The 11,245-nt window shown below is 39.5% G+C and overlaps 1 protein-coding gene across 1 annotated transcript; it reads right to left on the bottom strand.

Annotated features, from left to right (window-relative positions):
* Nucleotides 1–1,869: 1,869 nt before the first annotated feature.
* LOC124037885 (regulator of G-protein signaling 4-like) lies at nt 1,870–10,701 on the bottom strand. Its single transcript, XM_046353080.1, has 5 exons — nt 10,543–10,701; nt 10,191–10,289; nt 5,222–5,283; nt 4,164–4,327; nt 1,870–3,756 (listed from the first exon to the last, which is right to left on the bottom strand). Exons 1-5 carry the CDS (start codon nt 10,584–10,586, stop codon nt 3,517–3,519), a joined length of 609 nt encoding a protein of 202 aa, XP_046209036.1. The 5' UTR covers nt 10,587–10,701; the 3' UTR covers nt 1,870–3,516.
* Nucleotides 10,702–11,245: the final 544 nt, after the last annotated feature.

The raw sequence follows: 11,245 nt of genomic DNA, 5'->3' as shown, positions 1-11,245 counted from the left end.
ATGATATAATGGTGATACTGTCATTATATCAATTGTGTTAGCAATAGTATCAATATCAATGATATATGAGAGCCCAATAAGACACGTTCATCTGCCCTACTTGTCCATCCCCAATAACTTTACAACATAAATCATTCACAATAAGTAATACAGGTAGATGTTATCAAAATACAATACCAACAAAGCTATAATTGGAACAGTTTTCATAGAATGAACACAAAGCTTACAGCCATGGATATTTAAGTTAAATGTTAATGGTTGAATAAGAAGAGTGACATGAAGTAGACCAATACATTGAAGTAGACCATTGACATGTATTAAAAGCTATGGAAGAAGTTGCTCAGCACTGCAAGTTGTGCTGTGATTATATCATTCTGTATGGGAGCTGCTACCTTCATGCAGTGGAACGAAGCTGAGGGACAACATCGAAATTGTTCTGATGATGTCCACACAGAGGCCTGGCTGTCTGTGGGTTAACTTTATTTATTTGTTTATTTGGATCCCCATTAGCTTTTGTAAAAGCAGCAGCTTCTCTTCCTGGGGTCCACAAAAAAACACAAAACATGACAAGTAACAAAACACTGATACATTGATAGACAAGAAAAGTCATACAAATAAAAAATATTATGATATGCAAACAATGCAAATTAAAAATAATACAAACAATACAACAAAGAAATACAACAACAAAAAATGGTGTGTGTGTGTGTGTGTGTGTGTGTGTGTGTGTGTGTGTGTGTGTGTGTGTGTGTGTGTGTGTGTGTGTGTGTGTGTGTGTGTGTGTGTGTGTGTGTGTGTGTGTGTGTGTGTGTGTGTGTGTGTGTGTCCCCTCATAGTTTTGTTGTTTGCTTGAGTAATTGGAGATGGAAGGGAGTTCCATGCGGTCATGGCTCTGTATAAAACTGACTACTGCCGTGAACTCATGTGGACTTGGGGACTGTGAAGAAACCACTGGTGGCATGTCTTGTGTGATATGTATGGGTGTCTGAGCTGAATCTTATTTTATTATGCAGGTAATCTGGAATTTTCATCACAGTAATATCTATTATCTATCATAGAAACTACAAGAGAAGCAGTTCTTCTCTCGTCAATCCTCAACCAAGAAAGACTAGCATGCGTGTTGTTGATGTTAGTTCTGTATGTGCAGTTAAGGGCAAGGAACCAGGTCTTCTTCTAGGATTTTTTTCCGGTGCTTAGCTCCAGCCCTTTACAATTACAAGCATACCCATAACATGATGCAGCCACCACAATGCTTGAAAATATGGAGACTGGTACTCAGTAATGTGTTATATTGGATTTTCCCCAAACATAACACTTTGTATCCAGGACACTTTGTATCAAGGACAAAAATGTTATTGCTTTGCCATATTTTTGCAGTTTTACTGTAGTGCCTTGTTGAAAACAAGATGCATGTTTTGGAAAATGTTTTATTCTGTACAGGCTTCCTTATTTTCCCTCTGTCAATTAAGTTAATATTGTGTAGTAACTACATGTTATTGATCCATCCTCAGTTTCTATCACTGCCATTAAACTCTGTAACTGTTTTAAAGTCACAATTGGCCTCATGGTGAAATCCCTGAGCAGTTTCCTTCCTCTCCGGCAACTGAGTTAGGAAGGACGCCTGTATCTTTGTAGTGACTGGGTGTATTGATACACCATCCAAAGTGTAATTCATAACTTCACCCTGCTTAAAACGGATATTTAATGACTGTTTTTTGGCCGTATCTATTTAGGCTTGCCATAGCAAAGGGGTTGAATACTTACTGACTCAAGACATTTCAGCTTTTCATTTTTAATTAGATTTCTTTGTTGAAAAACATAATTCCACTTTGACATTATGGAGTATTGTGTGCAGGTCAATGACAAAAAAATCTAAATGTTAACCACTTTAAATTCAGGCTATAACACAACAAAATGTGGAAAATGTCAAAGGGTGTGAATATTTTCTGAAGGCACTGTAGCAAATAGCAGTGGCAATACAGTCTGCTACCATTCTCAATAGTTTCCCATCAAGGTTGTCTATCCCCAGTGTTTTTTTTTATTACTGATTGATAACCATAGTTTTTCCACCTCTCCCACACTAAATTGACCATTAAAAACAGCAATCCTTCTCTTTCATTATTAGATCTTTTACACAAAAATATGATGTTTCACTGTTAATTGTTGTCATTTCACTTCAGAGTTTTTCCACTTAACTAGTGAAATAGTCATTGAAATAACTGGCAATATTGAAAGGTTTTCTGCCCACGACATCAAATAAGGTACTCCAAAGTATTTTTCCATTGTGTTTTCTGTCATTTATCTTTTTTTGGTAATATAATTTATTATTTTTGTTAAGTTTGCAGTATGTCAACCAATCAGCTGAGCAGCCTGACTTGTTTGCCACCTCTTTTGCATTATTTATTTGAACCATAACAATTTTTCAATTCATCATCAATCCATCGGGCTCTAACAATTCTCACAGTTCGTTTCTTTAACTGGTGCATGCTTGTCAACAATTGGAATTAACAATTAATAAATGACTTTAGGCCCAACCTTTGGCTTTCCTTGTTATTGCCACAATGGTATGGTCACTACAGCCAAAGGAAACTGATATTGCCTTGGAGCAAAGCTCTGCAGCATTAGTGAAGATATGACCAATACAAATGGATGTTACAAATCCAACACTATTAGTATGCACTCTAGTTGGTTTAGTGACAACCTGAGTCATATTACAGGCACAGTCACAAGTTTCCTCTTGAGAAGACAGCTAGTTGCTAACCAGTCAATATTCAGGTCACCCAGAAAGTGGGATAGGGATGGATAGAGAGGAAGTTCCTCATTGTTTTTCCCTGTGTTTTGAATCAAAACATCACCTGGTCATGACTTCATATGCAGGTTAACAGAGGGCAAGTGAGCTACACCTCAGCAGTGCACATACTAGCCTAAGGTAAAGCACTGATAGAAAAACATAAACACCAGTCATGTGAAAGGAGCTTTTAACACCAATCCAGACATAGTTATATCCATTCATAAACTATAATCTAATTTAACACTCAGTTTGAGGAAGAGCATTTTCAAGCCGGAAAGCATTATTGGCGTGCATGCATGACTTAGCTTTGAGCCCTTGATGAAAGCCAGACAGGGGGAAACAGGGAGCTGACCAGAGTGGAATGCCTAAATCTCAGTTTGAATCATTTGACTCTAGTTAGAACTCAGGAAGATATTACATGGAAAGAAAGTAGACCCTCACAAAACAATCGAAAATCAGGAGAAAGAGGATGATATTTCGTCCTGAAAATCACATCTCTGATCGTTTTCTTCTCTCCCTCTCCAAGCATACCCTCGTCTGAAAGACAAGCAATTTGTGATACTTGTTGAAATAGTTCCCTTGAACAACGGACAGAAAAAAAATCTAAATCCACCCACTCATAACAATGTTTTCTCTTCAAGACAACCTACTCTTTCCCTCACAGATTATGACAGATTATGACAATTAAAACATAATTGTCAATGTTTCTCTCTTTCTTTCTCTGTCTATGCACCACCGCTCTCAGAATAGCCTCTCATCCCTCCCCTTTTCTCCAGAGCACTGAGTTGGGTGGTGGTGGTGGGCAACGGGGACAGATCCTGGATCAGTTTGGAATAGAGGAACCTTCTGTATGAGTCTTTCTCCATCAAAGTGAAGATTTTCTGCTGGGCGTTGTCGAAACAGAATGGGCCGGCATTAGACAGGTTCTGTCTGGTCTCCTCTCGCGTTGCTGAGTCCAAGTTCACCTGAGAGGGGGAGGGAAAAGGAGAAATATAAGTAATGAAATACAACATGGATACTGTGTCAATAAAAGGTGCCATAAAAAGCCCTATAAAAATCCAAAACGCCAATCATAAAGGAACAACCACAGGTGCTTTTAGAAAGGGAGGAATCGTTAGAGGAAAAAGAGGATACATCAACAGGATGTATGAAGTGTTTTCAGAATCCATGTCAAAGGCACTCATGCAGGAATATTAAAAGCTTTTATGGATAAAACTGATGTATGGAAAGAGCCAGGTCATTACTCATAAGTGTACTATGACTCCAACAGAGTCATAGTGTGTAACACAGAATACTGCCTTTGAATGAAACCATTTTGGGGTAGCAGAGATTACCAAGGGAAAGTTTAAGCAAATTTTTATTCCCATTTTACCTCGTTAAGTGCGTCTGCCGCGATGTACTGGTCATAGATCTGTTTGGCTTTACCTGCCATATTTTTGGGGGCTGACATTTTGTATTCCTCACAAGCTTTCCAGAACTCCATGTTCTCCTGGCTGAACTCTGCCTTCAGGAAGGTAGTGAACACCGTACGGCCAGCTGATAGACAGACAAAGAGAGAGAGAGAAAGAGGATACATTAGTCAGGTGCTGGGTTTTACGATTTATATGAAGCTACACACTATTATGCTCCTAATGAAATGCTCCTAAAGAGAGAAACAGAGAGCATCCCTCTGATGGGAGTCATGGAATGTTGGAGGTCAAGGCCAGGATGGTTCTCAGGAGGCCGTTGCTCCTACTCCGTGTCCCCACAGAAAGCCTGACACCACAGGGACCATCAGCTAGCTAGCTAGCTAAGACTCACACTAGAGCAGCAGGCCCTCAGGGGCCACCCAGCATTGCCTCCAGACACGTAGCACATGACCAGAGCATGAGAACACAGCCGAAGAGCCATGTAAAGTCCCCAACAACCCACAGCCAGCCAAGTACCCTACAGCCCACACAGGCGTCATGGGCTGAGAGAGACAGGGGTCAGAGAGACAAGGGAGAGAGAGATAGGGAGAGAGAGATATGAATGTCACTCAAGTTAGAGTGTTTGAAAACATGTAGTCCTGTATTGTGGTGTAACACTAGTGTTATGGGTTGGTAATAGGTAGTGGCAGAGTTTTGACAAATATTTAGGAGTTCTATACAAGGGGCAGCAAAGAGCTTCATTCAAATGTTTTTCACATTTGAGCGCATTTGAGCAAGATAGACTCCCCGATTCTGTATTAGTAGGGCGGCAGGTAGTCTAGTGGTTAAGAACATTGGGCCAGTACCCAAAAGGTCGCTGGTTCGAATTCCCGAACTGACTAGGTGAAAAATCTGTCAATGTACCCTTGAGCACTTAACCTTAATTCCTCCTGTACATCGCTCTGGATAAAGGTGTCTTCGACATTACTAACATGTTAGTGTATGTCCATAAGATGTCTCCTTTGATTTGTGACAAACTCACCTTCACTATTCATCAGGTTGTTGAAGGACAGTTTCCATTTCTCCACATCAGCAGGTGAAACTCTAAAACCAGAGAAAGGGCATAATCAGTATATTGGGATTAACAATAATATTTTCAATATTTCGGGCCTCCCGAGTGGCGCAACAATCTAAGGCACTGCATCACAGTGCTAGCTGCGTCAATACAGATCCTGGTTCAATCCCAGGCTGGGTCGCAGCCGGCCGCGACCAGGAGACCCATAAAGCGTTGCGCAATTGGCCCAGCGTCATCTGGGTTAGGGGAGGGTTTTGCCAGCCGCGTTGTCCCATCGTGCTCTAACTCCTGTGGCAGATGCTGACACGGTGACCAGGTATACTGTGTTTCCTCCGACACATTGGTGGGTCTGGGTTAAGTGAGCATTGTGTCAAGAAGCAGTGCGCCTCACCAGAGTCTGTACGGGAGTTGATGGGACAAGACTAACTACCAATTGGATATCACGAAATGAATGGGTTTTGTTGTAAAAGGCTATATATTGATTGTTTAGCTGGAATGAAATGTTTATATTCTGTATTTGACGGTGATATGTGGATGTCTCACCTAGCTATCTTAAGATGAATGCACTAACTGTAAGTCACTCTGGAAAAGAGCATCTGCTAAAATACTAAAATCTCAAGTGTAAATCTTTTCAAATAGATCTCATAAAATCGAATTGATTCGTTTAAAAAAAAGTTGTAATAATGATGTCACACATGTATAATTTGTACAGTTCTTTATAAAAAATAAGGTTCTTTCATTTGACTGTGTAAAACCTAGCAGCACTACTTATTCCTCCTGAGAGTGAGGCGGATATATAGAATTTTGCAACAAAACATTATTTGTCTCTCTGAAATGAAACTATCAAGTGATAGATTTCAACCAAATATGTATCTGTCATTGAACAATGAATCTCATAATTAAATGGTGAAATAACACAATCTCTTTTATAAGTTCTTTAAAAAATAAAAGCTAATTTACCAACATTTCTGAAAATGTAATGAAACTCTTCAATTGCTTTCACATAAATTTCGAAGTAAATCTTTAAAGACAATTAGTTGAATACTGGAATGTATTTGGAAATACACTTGGAAATTACTGTCATGTATTTTAAAATACTAAAATACAAACTGCCATACATTTGACCCAGGTATTTTAAAATAGTATTTGGAATAAGAATTTGAAAGTAGGCTACTTAGAGGAAATGAATGGAAAATACTTTCAAATACTTTCAATATAATTAGTTGATTCTGGCCACATTATTGAAAAGAATCAAATACACAGAAAATTATTATTTAAAATCACATAATCAAATTTTTCAACGGCTGGCCATGCTTTCCACCTGGCTACTCCTACCCCGACCTTCCCCATTTCTCCTTCTCCCAAATCCATTCAGCTGATATTCTGAAAGAGCTGCAAAATCTGGACCCCTACAAATCAGCCGGGCTAGACAATCTGGACCCTTTCTTTCTAAAAATTATCTGCCGAAATTGTTGCCGAAATTGTTGCCACCCCTATTACTAGCCTGTTCAACCTCTCTTTCGTGTCGTCTGAGATTCCCAAAGATTGGAAAGCAGCTGCGGTCATCCCCCTCTTCAAAGGGGGGTACACTCTTGACCCAAACTGCTTCAGACCTATATCTATCCTACCATGCCTTTCTAAGGTCTTCGAAAGCCAAGTCAACAAACAGATTACCGACCATTTTGAATCTCGCCATACCTTCTCTGCTATGCAATCTGGTTTCAGAGCTGGTCATGGGTGCTTCTCAGCCACGCTCAAGGTCCTAAACGATATCTTAACCGCCATCGATAAGAAACATTACTGTGCAGCCGTATTCATTGATCTGACCAAGGCTTTCGACTCTGTCAATCACCACATCCTCATCGGCAGACTCGACAGCCTTGGTTTCTCAAATGATTGCCTCGCCTGGTTCACCAACTACTTCTCTGATAGAGTTCAGTGTGACAAATCGGAAGGTCTGCTGTCCGGACCTCTGGCAGTCTCTATGGGGGTGCCACAGGGTTCAATTCTTGGACCGACTCTCTTCTCTGTATACATCAATGAGGTCGCTCTTGCTGCTGGTGAGTCTCTGATCTACCTCTATGCAGACGACACCATTCTGTATACTTCCGTATACTTACGTGTTAACAACCCTCCAGGCAAGCTTCAATGCCATACAACTCTCCTTCCGTGGCCTCCAATTGCTCTTAAAGACAAGTAAAACTAAATGCATTCTCTTCAACCGATCGCTACCTGCACCTACCCGCCTGTCCAACATCACTACTCTGGACGGCTCTGACTTAGAATACGTGGACAACTACAAATACTTAGGTGTCTGGTTAGACTGTAAAATCTCCTTCCAGACCCATATCAAACATCTCCAATCCAAAGTTAAATCTAGAATTGGCTTCCTATTTCACAACAAAGCATCCTTCACTCATGCTGCCAAACATACCCTTGTAAAACTGACCATCCTACCAATCCTCGACTTTGTCGATATCATGTAGAAAATAGCCTCCAATACCCTACTCAACAAATTGGATGCAGTCTATCACAGTGCAATCCGTTTTGTCACCAAAGCCCCATATACTACCCACCATTGCGACCTTTACTCTCTCGTTGGCTGGCCCTCGCTTCATACTCGTCGCCAAACCCACTGGCTCCATGTCATGTACAAGACCCTGCTAGGTAAAGTCCCCCCTTATCTCAGCTCGCTGGTCACCATAGCATCTCCCACCTGTCGCACACGCTCCAGCAGGTATATCTCTCTAGTCACCCCCAAAACCAATTATTTCTTTGGCCGCCTCTCCTTCCAGTTCTCTGCTGCCAATGACTGGAACGAACTACAAAAATCTCTGAAACTGGAAACACTTATCTCCCTCACTAGCTTTAAGCACCAACTGTCAGAGCAGCTCACAGATTACTGCACCTGTACATAGCCCACCTATAATTTAGCCCAAACAACTACCTCTTTCCCAACTGTATTTAATTAATTTATTTATTTTGCTCCTTTGCACCCCATTATTTTTATTTCTACTTTGCACATTCTTCCATTGCAAAACTACCATTCCAGTGTTTTACTTGCTATATTGTATTTACTTTGCCACCATGGCGTTTTTTGCCTTTACCTCCCTTCTCACCTCATTGGCTCACATTGTATATAGACTTGTTTATACTGTATTATTGACTGTATGTTTGTTTTATTCCATGTGTAACTCTGTGTCGTTGTATCTGTCGAACTGCTTTGCTTTATCTTGGCCAGGTCGCAATTGTAAATGAGAACTTGTTCTCACCTTGCCTACCTGGTTAAATAAAGGTGAAATAAAATGAAATAAATAAATAAAATACACATGTATTTGAACCCAGGTCGGATTTCAGTACATCTATTGTGTGTTGATATCCCACAGTTCTTGACCTGCAAATTGCTAACGGCCTATATTTTAATGATACAAGCAGATGTCATATCTATCATCTTACATAATGCTCTTTACAACAGGACATAAGCTACTGTGTTTTCCATGAGCATCAACCATACCGTATACACCTCTTTGAGTTAATGAGTAACCAAGCACACTAAAACATGTCAATTAAGTATTAAAAGTACAATTGACAGTTTTTGTCCTTAAGTACATCATTTCACACACGCTGCAATCAGATTATCAAAGTTTATTAACATTACTGCAGTGGTGGAAAAAGTACCCAATTGTCATACTTGAGTAAAAGTATAGATACCTTAAAGTATAGATACCTTAATAGAAAGTTACTCAAGTAAAAGTGAAAGTCACCCAGTAAAATATTATTTCAGGAAAAGTCTAAAAGTATTTGGTTCTAAATATACTTAAGTATCAAAAGTACATTTAATTGCTCATCATTTCAAATTCCTTATATTAAGCAAAGCAGACGGCAACATTTTATTGTTATTTAAATTTACGAACGATGCATTTGTATTTAGTGAGTCTGCCAGATCAGAGGCAGTAGGGATGACCACGTGTTATCTTGATAAGTGCATGAATTGGAGAATTGTCCTGTCCTGCTAAGCATTCATCATGTAACGAGTACTTTTGGGTGTACATGTATGGAATAAAAAATGTATGGAATAAAAAGTACATTATTTTATTTAGGAATTTAGTGAAGTAAAAGTTTTTTTTTTAATTGTAAAGTACAGAAACCCCCCAAAACACCTTAATACTAAATAATAAACTATTTTTACTTAGTACTTTACGCCACTGCATTACTGTAAATTGTGAAGATAGTTAAGGGGTTGCATTTATTTGTTTTCACTCCAAGCACACAAACTAGATTAGTCCTAATGAAAGGAAAGGTCAGGCTGGATATATATAACTAGTTTAGGAACAGCAGATGTTCCCTAGGGGGAGGACTCCAACACAGCAAATCAACCTGCATTAACGTTCTTTACCTACGTGCACACTGGTTATTGCCTTGAGAGTATCATTCCCCATGGTGTGATAAATTAATTTAATAGAACCTGAATGCTGTTTTGTCTATGATATCTGGTATGTCGTTCAATATTATGTATGATGATTAGAATCAAGTGTTTGTTTGCTGCTCTCATACAACAGGTCTCCCTTGTCTCAATGTCCTTTATAAATAAATCATATATCAATCAACACATTCAAGGTTAAAAGGTTTCAGCATTCACAGTATCCACTGTGATTATTATTATTATTATCTGACCCTGCTGGTCATCTATGAACGTTTGAACATCTTCGCCATGTTCTGTTATAATCTCCACCCGGCACAGCCAGAAGAGGACTGGCCACCCCTCAGAGTCTGGTTCCTCTCTAGGTTTCTTTCTAGGTTCTGGACTTCTACATCTGCATTGCTTGCAGTTTGTGGTTTTAGGCTGGGTTTCTGTACAGCACTTTCTGACATTGGCGTATGTAAAAAGGGCATTATAAATACATTTGATTGATTGATTATTCTCCTGTACACTTACCTCTTGGCAATGTTGGTCTTCTCTTTTATCTGTTCCTTGTCTGGTGGAACCTCAGGCTTATGGAGCAGAAATCCAATCTTGTGCTTGATGTCTTTGGCACTAAGGGAGGAGAAGTAGAGTGGGTAGTGTTAGGCTGCAGAATGTAGAAATATCAAATTAAGACACAGACGTGTGTCCTATTATTATAGCAGAACCAAGATGCCTGACACGCAAGGCTTGTATTCAACATACACTACTGTCTGAAAATCTCCCATTACAGTACAGATACATCATACACATGTATTACATGTCTGTTACTAGTGATCTAAATCAACATAATAACAACCTCAAACAACTAAAATACCCATCTTACCTTTTCATACAGGTTGCAGGCAGTGTTGCTAATCCCTTACACATGTTGCCTCTTTGCTAAATCCAAATCAAGGAGAATGATTTGCAGTGGTTTTGAGCGCAGAGGAAAAGGTTGTAATATTATGACTGGTATTCCTCCCAGTAAGTCAGTAGTACGCTCTGTCTTAGTGAAGCCTCCTCCCACAGTTGGGGTTTTATACAGCTACAGTGCTTAAACGCTGACGAAGAGCCAATCACAGCCCTCACTGGGCTAAGTATGCTCTCTTAATTTTCTCAGAGGAGAAATTATATGAGCAGGGAGAAGAGCACAGAAGTGGGTAACAAAACTCAGCTTCCTTTGATCTACATGCATGTTAATCAGAAACACACACTTACTTCTGTGTACATGTTTGACTGCCCAGAACAGAGCAGCCTGTGCAGGAAATGTAATGCAGTGCAAATAGTATGTGGCTGATTGTTGTACATTTTTGTCTGATGGCATCAGTCAGAATTGAGAGAACTGTTTGCTTGTGTTGGTTAAAGTTACTCCTCAGGTTGAAATACCCAGACCTGTGCAATCGAATTGTGTATGTATGTATGTATGTATGTATGTATGTATGTATGTATGTATGTATGTATGTATGTATGTATGTATGTATGTATGTATGTATGTATGTATGTATGTATGTATGTATGTATGTATGTATGTATGTATGTATGTATGT

Source organism: Oncorhynchus gorbuscha, linkage group LG06 (genome assembly GCF_021184085.1).
Source record: "Oncorhynchus gorbuscha isolate QuinsamMale2020 ecotype Even-year linkage group LG06, OgorEven_v1.0, whole genome shotgun sequence".
Lineage (NCBI taxonomy): Eukaryota > Metazoa > Chordata > Actinopteri > Salmoniformes > Salmonidae > Oncorhynchus > Oncorhynchus gorbuscha.
Note: the sequence above shows the minus strand (reverse complement) of the source record. Positions and strands in the feature narration are given on the sequence as shown.